The 25,021-nt window shown below is 38.7% G+C and overlaps 1 protein-coding gene across 2 annotated transcripts in view; it reads right to left on the bottom strand.

The window, feature by feature from the left end:
• The window catches only part of lmf1 (lipase maturation factor 1), a 607,840-nt gene that overhangs the window by 293,329 nt on the left and 289,490 nt on the right, over positions 1 to 25,021 (bottom strand). For both annotated transcript variants that reach the window (XM_087997719.1, XM_087997718.1), the window contains one exon: positions 13,876 to 13,941. In XM_087997719.1, coding sequence (XP_087853845.1) covers positions 13,876 to 13,941 — 66 coding nt within the window. The remainder of the gene's footprint in view (positions 1 to 13,875; positions 13,942 to 25,021) is intronic.

Here is a 25,021-nt window from a genome sequence, read left to right as displayed (position 1 = left end):
ATGTCAGCAATAAGACTTTAACATATATATCTAAAGCCTGGCCCAATCCCAAGATATGCCTAGGTCTTTATTAACCTCATCAATAGACTCCCACAGTACCTATCAAACAAGTTACTAGACGCAGATGATGACATTGCAAGATAATTTTCATCCTCATGAAAATAATTGCCATATAATGAGTTTTCAATTACTCCCAAGGTCATAAAATAGTCACGACAGACTCCACTTCAGTGGTATTCTAGAGGAAAGACAAAGGGGATGATTGCATCTGTTAAGCAAAGCACAAAGGTTAATTGATGTGATGAAACAAGCTCCAAATGGCAAGAGTCTCTTCCATTCTGATCTTTATCAGCACAATTATCAGTTAGCAAGTGTGTAATTAGGGGTTACAGACATCACAGTTTATGACTTCTTTTGTGTAAATTGGGAACCAAAGTAAATGTAAACATGTCAATCAAGATTTTTATTTCAGGAATAGTAGTACAATTTGCAGTCCCAAAGAATTTTGTTAAAGGATTTTGTGCAGTATTCTCTCACAGGGGAAGATTGATTTTTTAATTGAAGTAATGACATGTCTAATTTCAGTATAATGTGGAGGAGCCGATGTTGGACTGGGGTGGACAAAGTTAAAAATCACACAACAACAGGTTGTAGACCAACAGGTTTATTTGGAAGCACTAGCTTTCAGAGCGCCGCTCCTTCATCAGGTGGTTGTGCATTAGGGCCATATTAGGAACTTATAGCAAAAGATGACAGTGTCATGCAAGTAAAATGATATATTTAACAACAATCGAGACTTGTTAAAGATATCATTTTACTTGAATGACACTGTAACCTTTTGCTATAAATTCCGTGTCTTATGGTCTACTCCACAACCACCTGAAGGAGCGGCGCTCCGAAAGCGAGCGCTTCCAAATAAACCTGTTGCACTATAACCTGTTGTGTGATTTTTAACTAATTACAATACACAGTGCTGTTTGGATTAATTACTTGTACTGCAGAATAATTCATTAACACTTTTTGAGTACAGTTGGTTCTGCTATAATGTGCGTTTCTTCAATGTGAATTCGCTTTATTGCAATTGAAGAATTTAGACCGTTACATGTAGAATGCAAACTTTCCTTACCTGTATTGACCATAATACACTTCCGATTCCATTCGTTTAAATGGTGCAGCTATCGCGTGATTTTCTTATAATGTGAAATCGAACAATAACGGAACTATCGTGTTATATCAGAACTAACTGTATTAATTATAGACCAGACATGATTCTGCAACTAGTAGCACTGCTCTTATGATCAGTTTTGTATCGGTAGAACAGCCTGCAGAAACCCTCTGCCTTTATAAACTTGAAACCATGGTTCACCATTACATGGACTTCTCAAAATGACTTTTGAACACTGTGAAATAGCTTTCCCAAAATTGATTCTTGGGCCTTAGCTTACAAAATTTGTGCGAGTTGAAACACAGCTCAACAAGCAGTTCATCCTTATAAAGTAAGAAAAAAAAACAATAACAGGCAGAAATTGAAGGAATACGTGGAAATCAATGTGGAAATGGGACTGAAATAGGCAACTTACCTTGAGGAATGTGTACCAGCACAGAATTATGTGCAATAGATTTTAATTTATTAAAATATTACAAGGTACATTATTTGCAGCACAGGAACAGATTAGTGTGCCAACCAGTCTCTGTCACAGTATAAACTCGTTATGAACCATTTCCGATCCTATTTCATCAGCTCTCCCTACCAAATTATTCTTCATTGCCTTCCTACCTCGTGTTTATCGAGCATTCTCTAAAAGTATCTACACACATCAAAATTTTAACTGCTCTTTGTGTAAAGATGTTTCTCCTTAATTTCCTTTTGGATTTATTGAAAGCTACCTTATATTTATGGTCTAGAGACTGAACTTATCCACAAGTAGTAAAGTCTTTTTAGATCTACTCTATCTAACTCCTTTATAATCTTTAAGAACACTACCTGTGTCACCTCCAGAGTCTTCTATTTGAGGCCCAGTCATAGAGATGCATAGCACAGAAACAGACCCTTCGGTCAAAATTGTCCATGCCACTAGATATCCTAAATGAATCCAATCCAATTTGCCAGCAACTGGCCCATATCTGTCTAAATCATAGAATCCCTCGTAGGCAAACAGGCCATTTTGGCCCAACAGGTCCATGCCGACTTTGTGAAGAGTAACCCACTCAGACCCATTCCCCTACTCTATTACTAAACATTTCCCCTGACTAATGCACCTAACCTACACATCCCTGAACATTATGGGCAATTTATCATAGCCAATTCACCTATGCTGCACATCTTTGGGCAGGGCACCTGAAGGAAACCCACACACACACGGGGAGAACATGCAAACTCCACACACAGTCGCCCAAGGCTGGAATCAAGTCCAGGTCCCTGGCACTGTGAAGCAGCAGTGCTAACCACTGAGTCACTGTGACACCCCTTACCCACAAGTGGAAATCCTTCCTATTCATATACCCATCCAGATGCCTTTTAAATGCGGTAATTGTACCAGCCTCCACCACTTCCTCTGGCAGCTCATTCCATACACGCACCACCCTCTGCACAGAAATATTACCTTTTAGGTCCCTTTTAAATCTTTCCCTCTCACCTTAAACCTATGCCCTGTAGTTCTGGACTGCCCTACCCATGGAAAAGACCTTGTCTATTTAGCCTATCCATGCCCCTCATGATTTTATAAACCTCTATAAGGTTACCCCTCAGCCTCTGGTGCTCGAGAGAAAACAGCCCCAGCCTGTTCAGCTTCTCCCTACAGCTCAACCGTCCAACCTTGGTAACATCCTTGTAAATCTTTTCTGAACCCTTTCAAGTTTCACAACATCATTCCTATAGCCCATTGGCCCATCTGATCAAAGTCCCGTTGCAATCTGAGGCAAACTTCTTTGCTGTCCTCTGCACCTCCAATTTTGGTGTCATTGCAAACTTCCTAACTACACCTCTTCTGCTCACATCCAAATCATTTATATAAATGATGAAAGGGAAGCTGAGAGGTTTACAAAATTATGAGGGGCATGGATAGGATAAATAAAGGCTTTTCCCTGGGATCGGGGAGCTCAGAACTAGAGGGCATAGTTTAGGGTGAGAGGGGATGGATATAAAAGAAACTTAAGAGGCAACTTTTTCACGCAGAGGGTGGTATGTGTATGGAGTGAGCTGCCAGAGGAAGTGGTGGAGGCTAGTGCATTTAAAAAGCATTTGGATGGGTATATGAATAGAAAGGGTTTGGAGAGATATGGGCTGGGTGCTGGCACGTGGGACTAGATTGGGTTGGGATATCTGGTCGGCATGGATGGGTTGGACTAAAAAGTCTGTTTCCATGCTGTACTTCTCTATGACTCTATGCCACTCCTCGGCCCATCCGCCCCTCTGATCAAGATCCCATGGTACTCTAAGGTAACCTTCTCTGCTGTCCACTACATTTCTAATTTTGGTGCCATCTGCAAACTTACTAATCATACCTCATATGTTCACATCCAAATCATTTAAATAAATGACAAAAAGCAGTAGAAAACCCTCTGTCTTATATCTACAAATATTCCATGTGATCTAACCTTCCTAACCAGTCTACCATGAGGAACATTTTACTGAAGTCCATATAGATCACGTCCTCAATTCTGCCTTCATCAATCCAGTTTGTTACTTCTTCAAAAAACTCAGTTAAGTTTGTGAGACATGGTTTCCCATGCACAAAGTCATGTTGACTATCCCTAATCAGTCACTGCATTTCCAAATACTTGTAAATTCTGTCCCTCAGGATTCCCTCCAACAACTTGCCCACCATCAATATCATGCTCACTGGTCTATAATTTCCTGGCTTTTCCTTGCCATCTTTCTTAAATGGTGTCACCATGTTAGCCAACCTCCAGTCTTCTGGCACCTCATCTGTCACTATGTTCTCTTGAGTTCCAGACTGTTTAATATTCCTTAATATGTACCAGTCTGTCAGTTCCACGATTATTCAAGCTTATCAGGTTTCCAATCAAGTGACAGGAACTATACTGATTTTAGCAGGCTGTCCATGGCTGACAAGCTCCATTGAGGAAGCCAAGAGCAACAATCTTCCTGATCTAAGATACCAACCATTATGCACCAAACACACTGAAGAGAAAATATTGAAATTTTCAGTTAATGCTCATTTCTTTAAAAAGATTTCTTTAAAAGCACATTTGTTCCCAACAGAAAACCATTTGTTAAGAAATATGTTATTTCATATCTGAACAGCAAAGACTCTATCCTGCATTTAAAGTAGTGATTTCCCTTAAAAAAAAAGATGATTAAAGAATATTCTGAATAAACTGTATGTTCAACACATGGGAATGATACTGATTGAAATTAGTTCCACTCCATCCCTTCCAAAGTAATATTCAACATTTAAGCTTCATGATTGAAAAATATAAAGCACTTTCTACATAATCTCATGAGCAGAGACCTCAATTTCCTACTGATGTCTCTTATTCACCAAAATAAATTTAATATATTTCAATACAATCTGTCAAGTAAAACTTCCCTTTATTTAAAATTTAACATTTTATTGCAAAACAGTTACTTGGATTTGGACCAAAGGAAATTGGCCACAGCGGGATAGGGAAGAACTACAAAACAGAGAAGCAATTACGAACTGGAGATGGATGGATAAACACGTGGATGTCATTTGCAATCTGGCAAGTAGCCTAGGTTGTTCAACTCACCACATCATCCTCCATTAGTTGGCAATTGGAAATTTCCAGTCTTGTTATGTAGGTAATAGAGACATGGAACAAATTAATATAAAGGAAATTCACACCACTGCATTTTATTGAACTCATTTTGAGGATGGTCCCATACATGTCCCACATGAGAGCGATTGGCTAATTCAACATCACAACATACCACCTACAGTAATCAAGAGAAAAGTCAAGATCATGGCAACAGGGACAGAGTTGTATAGGCACAATAGCTGAAGTCGTAGAAAACTCTGAGAACTCTCATAGAAAATGTAAACCAACATTTCAAGATCAACAAAGATCACATTCAAATTATTTTTGAAAATCATAAGATGTGTTATACTAGTCTAAATAATCTGTTTGAAAGATAGTCTGAATTTTTAAAAGGCAGTAGAGAATGATTCACAGCTGACCGCATCACAGATTAATCAGGGTAGCATCTTAGATAGCTCCAAAGAAAGGTCATTAACCTGATACATTTACGCGTTTCTCTCTCCACAGATGCTGCCTGACTTGTTAAGTATTTGTTTATAGCATTTTGTTTCCTATTTCAGTGTTCCAGCATTACAGGATGTTGCTTTTACAACCTTGTCGGATTTTTGTGTACACATTTGCAGCTGTACTTGTTAACATGACAGCCCACAGCACTTCAGACAAATGGTGACATGCTCTGATCTTGGAGGCTCCAAGCTCCTTGCAGTAGTCAAGGTTGCTCAAGTTGAAATACTCAGGATTGTGAATAGTGAAAGCTCAATTAATTCTTAATTATAAAAAATCAATTACGGCTAATTTAACTAATGGAAAGACTAGCAGGTGTAAGTTAATTTATCAGAAACTTCTGTATCATTTCACTAATTGGTCAATTGTTCTGCTTTCTAAAGTTAACATTCACCATGTAATGTCTGTTGTCCACAAATCAGCTTCAATGTGACTAAAAATGGTACTTCAAAATGAACCCTGAGAAAAGATAACTCCAGATTGTTTTTGTGCGATTCAAGAAATCACCAAACACAGAAGGCATTAGATGTTTCTTTTCCATAATTCATTCATGGGATGAGGACATCACTAGCAAGGCCAGCATTTATTGCCCCTCCCAGAAGGTAGTTAAGAGTTGACCACATTCTGGAGTCACATGTAGTCCAGACCAGATAAGGATGAAGGTTTCATTCCCTAAAGGAGATTAGTCAACCAGATGGGTTTTTCCAACAATTGACAATGGGTTCTCATTAGAGTCTCAATTCCAGATTTAATTTTATGAGGACGCACTTCTCAGTCTAAGGAATTTCTACACATGACCTGGACTGGTCTTCAATGTTGAGGGAGTTCCTCCCTCTTAGAGGCAGCATTAAATTGACGCTTTTTCACATTGTGGATGCAGTGTCACGATTAGAAAGAAGATTGGAGTTCTCTCCAATGACATGATTAATGTTTAAATTTCAGCCAACATAGTCTGAATAGATTTTGTGTGCTTGATATATTGTTGTTTGTGGAGCTTACTGTGTGCACTCGGCCACCCCATTTATTTATTTCCACAATGACACTTCCTACTCCATATAGCTCGGCATCACCCTTGACAGAACACTGAGGAACATAAAGCTCCTCATTAGGTTTTTTTTTCTGCAGTCTTAAAGCAACCTCACATTCATTTGTTTAAAGCTGCATGAGTATAGATTTCAATATTGAGATAAAACAGGAGGTTGAACCATCATTTCAAACATCAATCTTGTTCCTGACTATCACAGATGTTTGTTGATGGCATTGGGTTATGTGCTGAAGATGATGAGAATTTTGTTATAATTCACTCACAGGATGTGAGTATCACTGGATGGGCCAGCTACTGGGGAGGGGGAATTTACTACCACCAAAGTTGTTAGGGAGTTCCAGAATTTGACCCAGAGCAATAAAGAATCAGTGATATGGCACTTGGAGGACAATATACAGCTGGTGCTTTCATGAATTTTCCACCCTTGTACTTCTAGGCGGTTGAGGTCATGGGTTTGGAAAGTGCTGCTGGAGGAGCATTGGTGAGTTACATATTACAGATGACACACACTGCAGCTACTGTGCATTGGTAATCAAGGGAGTGAATATTGAAGGTGGAGGATTGCATGCCAATCGAGCATTCCTATTGAAGGGCTTATTCTCCTGCTCCTTGGATACTGCCTGATCTGCTGTGCTTTTCCAGCACCACACTTTTTGACTCTGCCAATCAAGCAGTTTGCTTTGTCCTGGAAGGTCTCACATGTTTTGAATGTTGTTGAAGCTGCAATTATTAAAGCATGTGAAGAGTCCTGATGTTTGCATTGTAGGTAGCGGATAGGCTTTGAAGACACTGGGGTGGAGTTATTCAGATGAGAATTCCTAGTCTTTGACCTACTTGAAGATACAATCGTTTTATGACTAGTCTAGTTCAGTTCTGATCAGTGGTAACACCGAGTATTTGCTGGTGGAGGACACAGTGATGGCAATGCCATTGAACGTCAAAGGATGATGGTTAGATTCTCTCATTGGAAATCATCATTTTATGGCACTTGCATGGTATGAATATTACTTTTCACTTATCAGCCCAAACTTGCATGATGTTCAGGTCTTACTACATATGGACAGAGGCTGTTTTAGTATCTGAGGAGTTGCAAATGATGCTGAGCATTGTGCTCTCATTAGTGAATAGCCCCACTTCTAATTTTATAAGACCATAAGACCATAAGATGAAGGATAAGTCATTGATTAAGCAACTGAACATGGTTAGGCTAGGGAATTCTTGCACAGCTGAAATGATTAACATCAAACAACAACAACCATCTTATTTGTGCTACAACTAATATGACCGAGTTCTGCAGAACTGGAGAAAAGTACTGAAAGGTAAGAGAATGAAACTTTGCTCCAAAGTCCCAGTATATGGACTATCAGTTCTAACCAAGGAAAGAAGATCAATGTGAATGTAAGAACATTATAGGGAAGACCTGGAGAAAGTAAGGAGCTTCAAGTACTTTGGGTTAGAGAGTTGAAAATTAAGCTAAAGATTAGCTGGTTGGAGTAACTGGAAGAAAAGGGGTGCAGTCTTATGTGATGGAAAAATACCACTGAAACTGCAAGGATGAGACTCCGGATTAGTGGTGCTGAAAGAGCACAGCAGTTCAGGCAGCATCCGAGGAGCAGTAAAATCGACGTTTCGGGCAAAAGCCCTTCATCAGGAATAATGGATACTGCGAGTCAAGACCAATTGAAACTTCAGGTGAGTTTACCCGACTGTGTATGGTTGGACTAAACCATTGAGCCAAAATTAAAAATGGAATAAAATATACTGATAAAGTTGAAAAAAGGTAGACACACACATTAAGTCCCTATTTATTCCTGATGAAGGGCTTTTGCCCGAAACATCGATTTTACTGCTCCTCGGATGCTGCCTGAACTGCTGTGCTTTTCCAGCACCACTCTAATCCAGAATCTGGTTTCCAGCATCTGCAGTCATTGTTTTTACCTGAAAGGATGAGACTGCAAGTCAGCTGTAGAGATTGACATATTTATAGAGTGCAAAAACCTGGAAAACAACAAGGAGAGAGAAAAGAAGATTGGATATGAATAAAATGCAGATACAGAGACAGTGGTGTGAAATGACAAGAAAGGACAGTGAAATTTGCAGAAGTATCAAAATGTAACTGAAAAAATTGAAATAGTATGGCCACCTGTCACAGAAAGAGAGAAGTGGTGAAATAAGTGATGAAGATAGATGGAAAAGGAGATGTTTGGAATGATAGGTCTCCTTCTGCGCCATAAGACCTCTGGGATTCTGTGAAGACCTGAGACCAAACGGAGAATGTACTAGTGAGAAACTTTAATGCAGCAGGATTGGAAGAATGGCTGCCTGACAGGAAAAGGTAGAGGAGATTAACAAACATCCTGTCAAGTGTCCTCTCCCTTCAAATGAACTCCTCCCTTTCTTTTCTGCATTTTGCAAAGAAAATAGATTTATTGCTGATATTTTATACAAACTGTAAAGTAAGTCAGGCCAAGGTCTTACCCAACACTCAAATGTTGTTGATGGAAAGTGGTGACTGATTAAAACTAAACTGAATCAATGTGGAAATAAACTGATGATTTATCTATTACGCGACAACTCTATTTCATGCTGTGTTCATCCTCCCTATGGATGTTATTACTCCTATAAGGTTGTACAAAGGGTCAAACATGACTATTTTAAGGGAATACAACAAAAAACTGAACTTGCTGGTTAATCTACAATTAAAGTTTGACCATATTAAAGGGATCATTTCATACAAACTTTCCCCACACATTAGTACAGAACTTCACAATACAAAAGTTATGAAAAAAATTGAGTCTCTAACTTTTCTTACAGGTTACTTGTATTGTAATGGTTTGATGCAAAGCCAAAGCTCCTTCACATCAACACTAAATGGTTTGCAAAACTGGAGAGTGAAGTTGCTTGAATTAAATTCTGGCAAACAGCGTGAGACCACTTCAAGGAGGTAGTTTCACACTGCAGTCAGTGCAAACACAACTTTTAAAAGGTTCCAGAGCTATCTAATGTAAAGATTTAACCTTTTGAATTCTGGCAAACAAAATAAAGACTTGCATTTGTGCAGTATGTTATTAACTTGTCTCAAAAAGGATCTCAAAGCATCACATTTAATGATGCACTGGAAAAGAGATAGTAATTATTGCTCTATTGGCAAACCCAGCAGCTGTTTTGTACACAGCAAAATCCCATTAACACCAATAAGATGAATGACCAATCAACACATTGTTAGATAATACTACTTTGAGACTGGAATAATGCCTTAGAATATGTGAGAATCTTGTGTTTTTTTATGAATAATGTGGTGAGATTGTGAATTTCACCGGAATCAAGCAAATGAGTGTTTGCTTGGACTCTCACAAAAATGAAACCTCCAAAAAGGTACTTTCTCAGTACCACGCTCAAGCACTAGCCCAGTTTAGGTGCTCAAGGCTTACAGTAGAGCTCAAATTCACAATATCTGACTCTGTAAAAAGGAGCGCTACAAACTGTCTGAAAGCAACAGACTGACTGGAAATTACTTCAACAATATTAATAAATATTAATACATTTAGCAAACATTTGGAAGGTAGCGTGTAGAATGATCTAAAATAAATGTGTACATACAACTCCAATGTGCCACATCCAAACGCACCACAAAGCTAGAAGCATTTCCATAATCAGTTCTCATTCATTCTAAGGGGATGGCAGGTAATTCTACACCTGTATCTAGCACCTCATGGCATGATTACATTACTTCAAAAACAGAAAACTTAAGGCAACTGAGAAAAAGCACAGAAAAAAAAACCTACATTTGTCACAAGATCTCAATATCCAAACCTACAAAATAAAGAAATATTGATGAAAAATTACAAGTCTGTGATTTAAAAGGTCAATCAATTGTTTAATGTATAATATGCCAAGAAGTCCTCTGTATCAATGGATACTGCTAGTCAAGACCAATTGAAACTTCAGGTGGAGTTTACCCGACTGTGTATGGTTGGACCAAACCGTTAAGCCAAAATTAAAAATGGAATAAAATATACTGATAAAGTTGAAAAAAGGTAGACACATTAAGTCCCTATTTTCAAATTCATTTGTTGCTTTTTTTTATTACTATTCTCGAATGTTTTGTAAAACATAATTATTCAGGGAACAAAGTTAATACAGTACAGAAAGAACTAGAAAAATAAACTTTCAAAAATGTAAAAATTAAGTCCATTCAAAAAAAGAATTATTAAACCATATTTAAATTCTTGAAAACCCTTGTTAAATTGTGAACATTTTTTGTGGCTGTGAAAAAGAACTCTACCTTGGGGGATGGAGACAGAAACTTATCTTACAAATCACATCTTGCAGACAGCTTAAAAAAATAACAGGCAACCTTTTCAGAACACTTACAATGGAAATGTGTTGAGGAAAAGTTACAATCAGAAATGTCAAGTTGGAGACAAATAAATTGTTTTATGATCTCAAATGAAATAACAATTGACGACTAAAAGAATGTTGGGGGAATTGATCTAATGTGCAAAACACTAAAACATCACTTACCTTTTCTCCAGTCATGTAGGAGTTAGGAACAAACACTTTGAGCTGATCACAAATTCATGAAATGTGTGGCAGACATCAGTTTGAAAGAGTTATTCTAACTCAAATCAGATAAATGTTTTCTTCCATGTTTCACAGTTGCCCTTTTGATCAGCTCTTTTCTAATTTGAGAAGAAACTGATAATTTTCAAAATTGCAATCAGTGCTTCAAGCATATATCTGAGAGCCAATAATGCAAAATTATACTTTATCTAATTCAAGAGCAACTTGAGCAGCATGTCAAACACTTGATGTGGTGTAATTGGAGTAGAAGACTTTATCTGTCAAAGCAGTCCAAGGCTTTGCTCACAAAAAAGTGTGTTTAAGCATTAGTAATTATCTGCAAGAAGTCCGTGTGTGAATGTTCAATAAATAGATAGTGAATATTCCTGAGACTAATTGCAGCTTTGTCTTCCTATAATCTTGCTGTGATAAAACATGGAGCCAGAATACAAACATGGAGCTGTTACCAATCTAGTACCATTTACAAATGGAATACAAGTTCAAAAGGAGAAAAAAGAGCAGATTGACACACACGTTGAGGCCTTTCATGTATTCTGTGAAAGGATATCACCCTTATGTAAAGATTTTACAGTTTGTGTGTTGTGTTTAATGATTGTTGCAGCAAGTCTTTCTGTAAATATTTGCACAGAATTAGCTAGCTTTGTAGTAAATGCCTTTGGCATATAAGTATCACAGTGTGGAAATGATAAAAGGGATGATAAATAGAAGAAGCATTTTTAAATAGAAAGCAAAATACTTCATTTGGATTTTTTTTGTGATGCTTTTGTTGGTTTGGACCTCCAAAAGCATAACTTGTACAATTGGAGCTTTTAAATCCTAATTTTATTTTAAACTAATGATGAACATATTATGCAACTCATCACTTACAGTTAAACTTTGATCAAGCTTCAATCATGAACACAATTAATCCTACTGGGCTGTCAAAAACCAACTCAGCGAGTTTATACTGAACATAAGTGAAAGAAAGAAGGTTGTATGTATGTCAGGTCCATAAAAGATTTTGACATGTTTGATGCACCAAGAGAAAGTTAGACACTGAAGTGATGAGAGCATGGCCTTTAATTTTGATGGCTGGAGCAGGGACAAGCAATATTGTAACTGTGAAGCAAAGTGAACTTGATGATGGAGCAAAAATGGGAAAGGAAGATGAGCTTGGGGCAAAAATAAGGCAAGGCTCCATACTTGTGATTGCAACTGGGGAGCTATATGTGAACATCAACATACAAATGTCAGCATAAGTAAGAGTTGAAGATAATATCTTAGTGTGTCATTAAACTAGAGAGACTGTTTGCCAATAAAATCCTACTGTCAGTAAAGCAGTTGGAGACTTTGGATCAGTGAAAGAGGCAGAGGAGGATACCATCAATATAGATGAGTAAGTGGAACCCAAATGCCACACCTCTTCATAATATCACCATAGGATACTAGTAAATGAAGAGGAAACAGATTAAATTTGGACCTATATCGAAGGTGAATATGTCAGTAAAAAAAGAGTCAAAGCATCCCAGAATTGTAATGGCACAGCAGGAAGCCATTCAAATGATCATCATTAGCAAATGCCAATCTCCTGCTTTCCCCTATATCCTAGCACTCTATTTCATTCCAACTAATCATCCAATGCCCTCTTGAATGCCTCAACTGAACCTGCCTCCACCACATTTTCAGGCAGTGCTCGATCAGATCTCCTCTCAGCCACCTTCAGTCCAAGGAGAACAGTCTCAACTTGTTCAATCTATTCTTATAGCTGAAGTTTCTCAGTCGTGGAAGCATTCTTATAAACTGCTTCTACACTTCTCCAGTGCATTCGCAGTCACCCAAAACTATATACAAAATAATCCAGCTCAGGTCTGATAAATGACTTATACAAGTTCAATACCCTCTTTTCTCTTATACTCTATGCCCCATTACACTGTATGTTTTATTACCTACTCTTTCCACTTGCCCTGCCACCTTCAATAATGTGTACACCTAAATGCCCAGGTCCTTCTGTTCCTGCACCCCCTTTAGAATTGTATTCCCTACACCTCTCTGCATCGAACTTTAACTGCCACCTGTCTATTCCACCAATTTGTCAATGTCTAATCTCCAAAAGTTCCACACTATGCGCCTCACAATTTAAAATCTTCCAAGTTTTGTGTCATCTGCAAACTTTGAAATTGTTTTTCCCAACAAAATTGAAATCATTAATATGTTTATTAGGACAAGCAAGGGTTTCAATATTGACCACTGGGGAACTCCACTATAAACTTCCTCCAACCCAAAATATATTAATTGACTATTACTCCATGTCCTATCATTCAGCCAGTTTTATAAACCTACATTGCTACTGTCCATTTTATATCATGATCTATAACGTTCCTCTTAAGTCTATTGAGTGGCACTATATCAAATGCCTTCTGGAAATTTATGTATACTACGTCAACAACATTACTAACTTTGAGCCTGTTACTTCTTCAAAAACTCCAGTAAGTTAGTTAAACATGATTTCCCATTCAGGAATCCATGCTGACTCTTCCTAATCAACCTAATGTTTTCAATGTGGCTGCTAATCCTATCATGAATAATTGTTTCCAAAAGCTTCCCACCTCCAAAGTCAAATTAACTAGTCACTAATAAACTAACAAAGTGAAGAGACAGAGTGTAATACCATGGAGGCAGGCAGATGGGAATGTTGGAAAATGATATCACGGTCAACTAAAAGGTTAAGAACGTTAAGACAGACAGATAATATTACAGCTACAGAACATGTATACCTTTTAAGGTGCTGCTGGTCCTGCTGTGTGTTCCCAACATTCGCTGCTTTTGATTTCAGAATTCTTTTGAACTTTACCAAATAAGCACAAGCATGGTCCACACAATACCACTGGAGAATGAAGAATGTGTTTCTATCGAGTTTGTAGTTCATACTCATACCATACAAGAATCAGCAAATTATTAGACACAGATCAATCCTAAAACAACTTACTTCAATGAAATACCTCGTGCTGCAGTGTACATACCTCATAATGGTAGTTCATACAGGTCAGGTCCTTCCAACACCGATCTCCACGAATTTTAATCAGTCCCTGTCGATAAAGACCACGAGCATTCAGATTACAATTAAACACTGAGGCAGGAAGCATATTTTAAAAACTAATTCAAAATTGGCACAGCATTTCAACACTATAAAACTGTAGCAGTACATACTGGTCTAAATCTTGAGGTATGCTTGAGTAAGACTGCACTCAATTAAAGGGTTCTGATGACAACAAATGAAACTAGAGAGATTTGGACCCCTTGTCAGAATGACTAAATCAGGCTACACCTGCCACCTTCTCCCTATTGCTGGGAATGCTTTGTTTTTATTACTTTTCCAACATTAAAACATTACAAATTGTATTCCTTATCGCTCTTGGAAGGTATTTCAAATTACAGCATACCTTACAAAATATTGCAGTCACATTAACAGCCATGCATACAAAACATTTTTCGACAGTGTACTTGAGATTATTTACAGGAGCATAGATTTCATTTTTGGTGCAATGCCATCCTTCATTGATCTCATTGATATATATTACATTAGCATAGTGATTGCTTCCATAACTAAGAAATTTAAATCTGCTACTGCTTTAAAACATGTAACAATAAATAACCTAGAAGGAATCTATGCCCCTTGATTATAGAATTGCTTTGAAATTTGGAACTTGTATTTTATCTTCCATTATGTCTTCACAAACACTACTATCGTAAGAAAGGTATAATATATACACAAGAAGACAAGACAGCTGAATTACAACAACAGAAATATGTATGTTAGTCGCATCTTTAAAACAGCAAAACATCCCATGTTTTTAGATAAATGTTATGAAGTAAAATTTGAGACTAAGTCACAAAAGAAATATTAGATCAGGACTTGGTCAAAGGGCTAAGTTTTAAGGAATATCTTCAAGAAGAATAGAAGACGAAAGGTGAAGAGGCCGAAAGGAAGAATCCCAGAATTCAGCAGGTGAAGACACAGTCATTAATGGTGGAACAGAGAAGATCAGGAGTGTATAAAAGGCCAGAGTTGGAGTAGCATTAAGATCTCAGAAGTGGATTGGAAATGATTCATCGTCAACTCAAAGATGGTGCCCATCCAGGGTTACAAATTTCTGATCTAAGTCTTCCTTTAACCGAATGACTGATCTTTGACAGCATGACAGTCCACAAGATAGTGAGATGTGGAGTATAGTACTCCCTCTAAAACACGACGGTTGGGTTCTTTCGCAACCCTGCATTATAGAAAAATTGCACTTTAGAAACAGCGCTTAAAGTGTTGGCGATGTAATCGCGCATCAGCCAACACACGCTTTAAATGTTTGTGCTTTAGAAACAGTGTCCCCGATTCGTCAATCATTTTACAGTCAACATGTGTTAACAAGACACACATTATAGCAGAACGACATATTCAAGATTTGCTTCAATGCTGTAAATGCAGACTCGCTCCGGTGTATTTGAAGCATTTTCTTTGACCATCTGAAGGCTGAGAAAATAGAATCTAGCAAGAGCGATCATGTTAGTGATCCAAACACTACACCCAATCCATTGCAGTTAATTTTTCAAAATTCTTACTTGAATGTTGCGAAGCCAGCTCAAAGAAGAACACTAACATTTGTTTGACGGTCCTTCTATTGAATCTAGGAGATGTGGGTGGAGGCAATGCTGATGGAATTTGTCTCGCACTCTTTTTTGTTGCTGACACACTGTCTATGTCTCCCTGCAGCACAGGCACATGTTGATGATGACTGCTCTGTGAAATAGGATATTTATTGCCTTGTGAAGGGTTTTGTTGTCAAACACTCACTCTTGTAGTTTATAGAAATTTGGGCTGGCTCAGCTGACCCAGTGTTGGATCTCTTAGTTTATGTTGGTCTTTCGATAGAGGTGCTACCAAGGTATAGGTGATGCTCAAAATGTTCCAGAGTCTCTCCACCCATGTGAATGGGAGGTGAAATACTTGGAAGGCCATGAATGGATTGATATAAATTTTGTCTTTGCAACACTCAAGGACAGATTGAATTTCATGTTTGTAGAAATAAAGAGATCAAAAATGGCTTGCAAGTCTGAAGGAAAGACAGCAATGACCCTGCAGTTTTGCAAAATGTAGTTCATATATGTCATTTTAGTTCGGGCACAGTGGCAACTGAAGTTAAAGATTTTTCCATTTGGGATTTACTTCAAGCTCACTTCAGAGGCTAGTTGATCTTTTATAGATGAATGGTTACTGACTGGGAATTTGTAAATAGTATTAGGGCTATTGCACAAATATGTGTGACAGGAGTCCAGACTTCAGAACAAAGAACTATACATCACAGGAACAGGTCCCTGGGTCCACCAAGCCTGCACCAATTCCTAATTTTATTTAGATCTGCTACTTATTATCCATTCACTGTTTCTATCCTTCTGTTAACCTCCTTTTCATGTGTCAACCAAGGTATGCTTTAAACATTACTAACATGCCTGTTTCCACCACCTCCACTTACAATGTGTTCCAGACACCCACCACCCTGTGTGTGAAATATTTTCCTTGCACTTCTCCCCTAAACTGTCCCCCTCTCACCTTGAACCTGTGCCTTCCACACTGAGAAAAAGCCTCTGACTCTCCACCCTATTTATGCCTCTCATAATTTTGTAGACGTCTATCATCCTCAGTCTTTCAGTGAAAACAATCCAGGTTTATCCAACCTCTCCACATACTTAAAACCCTCCAGACCAGGCAACATCCTGGTAAACCTTCTCTGCATCCTTTCCAAAGCATCCAAGACCAAAGCATCTGGTGGTGCGAAGACCAGAACAGCATGCATCACTCCTAACTAAAGTTTCATACAGTTGCAACGTAACTTGCCAACGTTTACATTCAATGCCCCAGCAGACTAAAAGAAGTGTGCTGTATGCCTTCTTGACCACCTTATCCAATAATTTTGAAGGCACTTGTTTCAGACTTCTCACTCTAAAACAGGTGCAGACATTTTGTAGAGAAGCAAATGTAGAATTGTGATGAACTTTCTTGGACATACAAAGCATCGGACACAATCCACAGAGTGTCACAATTCACCAAGTTCAGTTCTGCGGCCAAGTCACTAAATGTAATGAAAAGTCCCTGGTGCTATTCTCAACGTTTGTTTTGAATTTGTCTTGCAACCAATACAATGTTAGAGTTTCCTCTGAAAGGTATAAAGTGACAATATGTTATAGAAAGTGGCCAATTTTGGAGAATAATACATGTCAGGATTTTCCCTTCTATGAACGAGGAAGAGAAACCTCATTGGTTCACGTAGAATGATTCCTATCCTTCTTGGAATTTAGATTTAATTGTTACATTACATAAATCATAGCAGGGTGATGAGGTCTTTTCCTCCAAATCTGTATGACGTCTGCAAAGAGTCTTCATTTGTGCAAAGGTTGGCCAGTTTGAAAATCCCAGCTGGTACCATCAGGACCACAGGCTTTGCTTTTTTTTTAATTCCATGTGATTGCTTGTTATAGCTCTCCCATCAATGATGCCCATTAATCCTACAAAAGAGTACTGGGAGATAGCTTGGAAAATATGAGCTGTCACTTTGGATTCACAATTGAGAAGTTGTTCAAAATGCTCTTCCGAGCATTGATGGATGTTTTCATACTTTTCTGGATTTGGATGAGCTCAGGTTTATGAAGAATTCAAAATGGGTCAGCCAGGAATAGATTAGAAAAGTCAAGTCTACAAGTAACTAAAACAGTAACATCAATAGATGAGCTGTGGCAGAATTGGAGTCAGATGGCATTACAAAGGTGAACGTTGGTCTCAAAGCCTTGAGAAATATCACCAGCAATGTCTCCACAAAGCCAATGGCAGGATAGGTGCTTTAATACCAGTATTTTCTCTCAAGCCAACATTCCCAGAAATAAGGCCCTTGTTCAGTCCATTCAACTTCAATGGGCGGACCATATAATCCTCATGTCTGATACAAGACATCCAAAACAAGCTCTCTGCTCCACCACGTTCCATCATGGACAGCAGAGAAAATGCATCAAAGATATCCTCAAAGCTACCCAAAAAATGCAGTATGCCACCAACACACGGGAATCTTTTGCCCAAGATCATCCACGAAGAAACATGGGGCCAGAAGGAGCATCTGAAAACCTGAGCAAACCATCCACCTCTTCAAATATCACCTACTCCACCTGTGGCAGAATATGCAAATCCAACATGAAACTGTTTAGTCACCTCAGCCCAACACAACTAGATTGAAAGGAAGTCATCTTTGGTCTCAGGAACTGCCTAAGAAGGAAGTAGGTAGGTTTAGTCCAGATTTGTATATGAAAATTCACCACAGGGTCAAATGGGACCCAAGGATGTGAATGATATGGGTCAACATCAGATAGCAGCCCGGAAGAAGGACAAAATCATGTGATGGCGAATAGAAGTCATGACAAATAGAATGCAATAGTTTTAAATGAACTGCAGATGACAATAATTAGGATGCAGAGTCATTAATATTCTGGCACAACCTAAGGTGCAATTTCCCAAGCCAGAAAATGAACAAACTGAAGTGCAACAGGGGTATTGAACAACGAGAACAAGCAGTAGTAAATATTTCTCAGATATGTTTAAATGGGTAGAACACCCACCTGACACTGAAGGCTATGTGTTCAAAACCCAGCAACCTGAGTACATAACCCAGATTGGAATTCCAGTGTGATCCTGAGGGAGTGTTGCACTTTCAGGGGTGCCATCTTTCATATCAAAATTAAAATCACACTGTACCTGTCCTCCCAGATGAATGCAAGGGATCCACTGGCTCTATTTAAAGGAGAACAGGGAAGTTCTCCCCAGTATACTGACAATGATACTGCCATTTTTAAGTTATTCGATAGAACACGTGTACAGAAACAGGTCTTTCAGCTCAACTGCAGCCATGCTCCAAACAAGCCTATGAGGATATCCACCTATTCTTTTGTCCTCCAGGTAATTTATCTACTTTCTCCTTTCTATTGGTGCTGATTTATTACCCTAAAGTTTAGACTCTGCACAAGAGCATCGAGTATAGGAGTTGGGAGGTAATGTTGCGGCTGTACAGGACATTGTTTAGGGCACTTTTGGAATATAGTGTGCAATTCTGGTCTCCCCCCTATTTGAAGGGCATTGTGAAACTTGAAAGGGTTCAGAAAAGATTTACAATGGTGTTGCCAGAGTTGGAGAGTTTGAACTACAGTAAGAGACTGAATAGGCTGGGGCTATCTTCCCTAGAGCATCGGAGGCTGAGGGGTAAACTTATAGAGGTTTATAAAATCCTGAGGGGCATGGATAGGGTACATAGACCAGATCTTTTCCCTGGGATGGGCAGTCCAGAACTAGAGGACATTTGTTTAGGGTAAGTGGGGAAAGATTTAAAAGGGACTGAAGGGGTAATATTTTCATGCAGAGAGTGGTGCGTGTATGGAATGAGCTACCAGAGGAAATGGTGGACGCTGGTACAATTACAACATTTAAAAGGCAGCTGGATGGGTATATGAATAGGAAGGGTTTAGGGGGATATGGGCAGAGTGCTGGCAAATGGGACTACATTAGTTTAGGATATCTGGTCAGCATGAATGAGTTGGACCAAAGGGTTTGTTTCCATGCTGCATATCTCTAAGTGGAACATGTTCAAGTCTATCTTATCAAACATCTTAACAATTGTAAAGATCTTCATTAGGACACTGTTCAGTCTTCCCTTTTTAAGAGAAAAGAGATTCAGCCTGTTCAGTTTTTCCTAATATTATATCATCTTAGTTCTACTATGACCTGATATGAACATGATAAAATGTATGTACGCATCTGTAACTGATCAGATATGAGTATATACTTTGAGGGAGGGAGTAATGAAAAAAGGCTATTACCTTTCTTGCATTTGAATTTCAAAATAAGTGCAGGATAACATTTCCAACCCACTGAGCTGTGCCAAAGCTCATAAAAAGTTGGATTAAATTTCTTCATCATCGCAAATAATAAAGGAGCCAGTGGCCCACAACAAAGACACCTGGATCATGGTAATACTACTGACAGGAAGATACACAATCAGATTGCATGGGCCTGGAGCTATGCAGCTTGTCGTGGATCTTTGAAGTGCAGGCCGATTCTGTTTAGAATTACAATGCAACAGACCAAAGAAGGCATCAGTAGTCAGAAAGATCTGATCGAATCTCAGCCTTTTCCTTCTAAGATTACAGGGATATCTCTCGAGGTGATCTCAGAGGAATTCAGGATACACACTGCCAAAGCTGTCACCAGGAGGGAAGACTGAACATTATAGAAAAGCATGCAGAAGAATGCAAAGGAAGACAGCTGATATGAATGTTAGATTATCTTGATGACCTTATGCCATTCTCCAGCTCCTTCTGTTATCAGGCTGTAATATTTCAAATGGAATTTCAAAGTAAGTCCCCATTCCAAATTTCAGAGTGCCACTTTCCACAGATAAATCAATAGCTTTTTTTAACCTAGAAAATATGCACCACAGCAACCAGGTTTGGGGTAAATTTCTAACAAATACCCACATCCCTTCCAATCTTTTTTCTCTCTATCTCATATAACTTATCAACAATAACTGACATTTATGCATCTTTAGCATAATAAGACATCACAAGACACTTTACAGCAGTTTAATAAATGAAGTGGACACCAAGGCACGAGAAGATACTAGGTCAGATAAAACGTTTAAGGAAAGAGATAGATTCTATGAGTCTTAAATGAAGGAAAGACAGGGAAAAAAGGCAGAAAGATGCTAGGACGGATTTTCCGAATTTGTGGCCCAGTCACAATAAGTAATGGAATTACAATTGAGCCAGAATTAGATGAGCCCACATATCTAAGGATTATAGGATTGTAACATATTATGAAGACAGGGAGAGGCAAGGCAATGGAGAAATTTAAAAACAAGATGAGAATGCTGCCTGACCAGAGAGAACATAGGTCAGCAAACAGTTTAGCAGCAAATGAGATTTACTGCAAATAAAGACACCGCTAATCGCGCTTTAGATGACCCCAACTTTACAGAGCATAGAACGAACGAAGTGGGCCATTGGAATAGTCAAGTCTAAATATAACAAAAGCACAGAGATGTAACTTCACTAGATGAGTTGAGGCAGGTGCAAAATGAGTTAAGGTGGCGGCAATAGGTGAACTTAGTGATCAGCATGAAAAAATGCAAGTCAGCAGCAGACAAATGCATTTGCAAAGAAGGATTGACAAAATTGGTCTAATCAGACATGCTGGACAAGCTAGTACGATGCAGCATTGGGATCACAGCTAACAATAAAGTAGTGTTAAGTGCCTCAAATGGGCCTTCTGTGGATACAAAGAAAGGAACAGAAAGAAAAAGCTGTAAGGTTATCAAAGGGGAACTCAAATTCAGACCACAAGGTTAGGAAGGTGGAGTGAATACTGAAGGGTTGGGAAGAAGGGATTTAGGACCGTAGATTACCTTCGGTGGGGGAGAAATGAAAGGAAGTTTGACAGCAGAACAAGTGGCCTAGGACAAGTCAAAATCTAGGAATGGTAAAAAAAATTCGTTCAGATTGCAGAGAACTATAACTCTTCAACCATCCAAAACAGTAATTTATATATCACAGAAAGACTTCAAAAGATCCTTTATAGGCAGCTAAAGAGACAAGGATTGTCACTGGTCTGAAGTAGTAGACATCTGGGCTAAATCCTTGCTTAAAGGGAGAAGGTTTATGGAGAATCTTAATTATTCAACCCACCTTGTCTGCTCTAGCTCTCTGCAAGACAAATTCATCTTGTCTCACTTCCTTCTTTTTCCTTCTAAAGGTTTCCTCCTCGTCAGATAAAGATCCCAAGTCTGTTTTCAAAGGCATGATTGCATCTGCTTCCACCGATGCTCATGCATTTGAGATACTAATGACTCATCAGAAAAAGATTTTTTCCCCACGTCACCATTGCTTGTTTTCCTGATGGAGAGCTTATGCTCAAAACATTGACTCTCCTGCTCCTCCGATGCTGCCTGACCAGCTGTGTTTTTCCAGCATCACACTTTTTGATTCTGATCTCTAGCATCTGCAGTCCTCACTTTCTCCCACCATTGCTTCTTTTGTCAATCACCATAAATTGCCCTCTGGTCAATCCTTCTGCCAGTGGGAATAGTTTCTCCCTATCCACTCTGTCCAGACCACTCACGACCTTTAACACCGCTACCAAATTTCCTCTCAACGTTTTCTTCTCCAAGGAGAAAAGACCCAGGTTATCCACCTAACAAAACTTTTTCATTCCTGAAACTATTCCCCCAGAACTTGCTGCCCCTTCTCAAATGCCTTCAAAATCTTCCAATTGTGCGGTGCACACTTGAGGCCAAAACAGTGTTTGAACAGATTAATCCCAGTTTGTTTGGTTTTGTACTTTATTCCCCTATCTATAAAGCCTCGGATCTGATGTGCTTTAATAACTATGCTCTCAACCTGACCCTGCTACTTTAATTGATTTGTGCACATTTACTCTCACATTCAACTGTGGCTACAACCCTTTAGAACTGAATTCTTTATTTCATATTACTGTTTGAGTCCTTTCCAGCAAAATTAATCACTTCCCTTCTCTGAATTAAATTTCATCTACTACCTTCTCATTCCTGTTCACATCCTTTTCAAGATTAACTCTATCCTCTTCACAGTACACAACACTTCCAATTTTGTATCATCCAGAGGAGACTCTGAGAAAGCTTGAAGTTTATAAAAAAGAATTTCAGAGCTGACTGCACAGTGACCCATGATAAAGCAGGAGTGGGCTGAGTCACGTCAATGAAAATAGTCAAATTACCAATTGCTCACCAGGAGTGGTTAATCCTGTGGGTTAGTTTATTGATAACAGGAAGATGTACTGACCCACACGTAACAGCAAAGCAACAATGTTGTGTGTGCGCTGCTTGCACATCCACAGCATAATCTGAGGCAGAGTCGTAATACTGTATGTGCACTGCACTTGGAGCCCTTAAAGATGAATGCTTGGTAAACATACAACATTCCCCTCCTTTTCAAAGAAAGTTTAACTATTTATAATAACAAGTGTCTATAGCATATACGGTGTTTGCTGATAAATCTAGGTCTTGCAATACTGATCTTCTTTTGGAGCAGCTGTTGATTGCCACAGTCAGTGGTGATATTCTCTGTTCCTCTTTGTGTTGTCAAGTTTTTATTTCATGGACTCCAATTAATATTCAAGAAGTTCTTTATTCTGACACACTAGAGTCATGTTTTCTTCCAAGTTAGATACTGAGTGTAATTTTGAATAGTTCAGATCTTTTTTGGAATTTACTGGTTTGATCCTCAAGAGTTTCCAGCTTCTTTTGAAACTTCTGATTCTACTCCAGGGATTCTTCTCATCACAGAATCCCTTGTGTGGAAAGAAGCTATTTGGTCTGCGCCAACCCTCCGAAGAGCACCCCAACTAGTCCCATCACTCCCTACCACACCCTATCCTCATAACCACACATTTAGCATAGTCAACCAACCTTGCCGGCACATCCCTGAGTACTAAGGTATAATTTAGCTTGGCCAATCCACCTAACCTGCACATCTTTGGACTGTGGGAGGAAAGTGGATACCCAATGGAAACCTATGGAGACAATAGAGAATGTGCAAATTCCACACAGTTACCCAAGACTGGAATCAAACTTGAGTCCTTGATGCTGTGAGGCAACAGTGCTAATCACTGAGCCACCATGTCACCCACTCTTCTGATTCTATCAAAGTTTTAATTAATAGAATTAGAAGAATGGGTGGCAGTTAGTCCAATATATTTTTTCCTTCAGAATCTGTTGTAATAACTGTCCAGCCTGTCAATATTTTTTTACCCCCTCTCTGTGAAGCCTGGAGCATTTTCATTTGCTCCTGTAGTTTAGTCTATTCTGTCCTACTCAAATTATTTCACTAGACCATCACTGCTGACATTTATTTCCAAAAGAATTGTCTCATGAGTTATTTGCAGCTCCTGTGCTGTTTCTGAAGGTCTGCCATTTTCGCTAGCATTAATTTGACCAAGCCAACATTTCTGGAGCAGTTCCTGCTAAGCCTGATCTGCTTTACTTGTGAATTACTCCAAGTCTTTCTGCAAACTGGCAATATGTTAATTGGATTGATATTATAATAGTTCACCATCCTTTCTTTCTTTTTCAGCTGTTTATTTATCTCTGCAAGCTGAGCAGAGGTTTGTTCCCAAAGACTTCATCTTCTTAGAGATGGCATCCTTAAGTCTACATCTATCCCAAGGTTGTAAATCAGTCTTTTCTTATTGAACTTTCATTTTTCCACTAATCTAGTAAAAGCAAGGATTTCAGTTCTTCTTTCATATTCAGTTTTGCACCTGTTTCCTAAATACTCTGCTCATTTTCTGTTGTGTCTCTGATGTTTGACTGACTCCATAAATTGTAACTAGCAAGAGGTCACAGCACACTGGCAGTTTTTGGTCCAGCAGTGTCAATGGTGTCAAACATCTGTGATTGATTAGCAGATTGATTGTACTTATACGCCAGCACCAATGATCTTGAACATGGAAGTTATGAACACGTATGCTCCAAGTTTGACAATCATAGGTTTCATCATGGCTTCCCACGTCCGCATGTACATGATTTAAGAAATGCAGCAGTAATACATTGATATTTGCCCCTTATCAATCTAAGCCAATAACAAATAGTCACCGATAATTTGAAGACTGATAGTTAAAATTTTTACAAACACTTCAGGTTCTGTGATGACATTGATGTATTTCACAAGATTGGCAGTGTGAAACATGTGATCACTACTTTTTGGCTTATCACATATATTGTCAGATTCTGGTTTGGTAATCACATCATGTATACACCTCTGGCAGGATACCAGATAATCTTCATTATAGCTGGAAAATATTTGAGAACTGACTGTTTGGGTTGGTGCAGCCTTCTCTGCCACATGCCTTGCAAAATTAATTGAAAGTTGGGCATTTCCTTGGTGAAAAGAGGTGGAAACAGAGTCTTTGAATATCCTTACGGTACAGGTAAATAGATTCTTGTTAAACCAGGAGATAAAAGGTTACCAAGGATAGGCAGGAATTCTGGATTTGAGGTTATAATCAGATGAGTTGATCTTACTAAATGGAGAACAGGCTCAAAGCACTGAATG

This window comes from Chiloscyllium plagiosum, unplaced genomic scaffold, assembly GCF_037043375.1.
Source record: "Chiloscyllium plagiosum isolate Xiang-an unplaced genomic scaffold, Cpla_swu_hap1 HiC_scaffold_20, whole genome shotgun sequence".
Taxonomy (NCBI): domain Eukaryota; kingdom Metazoa; phylum Chordata; class Chondrichthyes; order Orectolobiformes; family Hemiscylliidae; genus Chiloscyllium; species Chiloscyllium plagiosum.
Note: the sequence above shows the minus strand (reverse complement) of the source record. Positions and strands in the feature narration are given on the sequence as shown.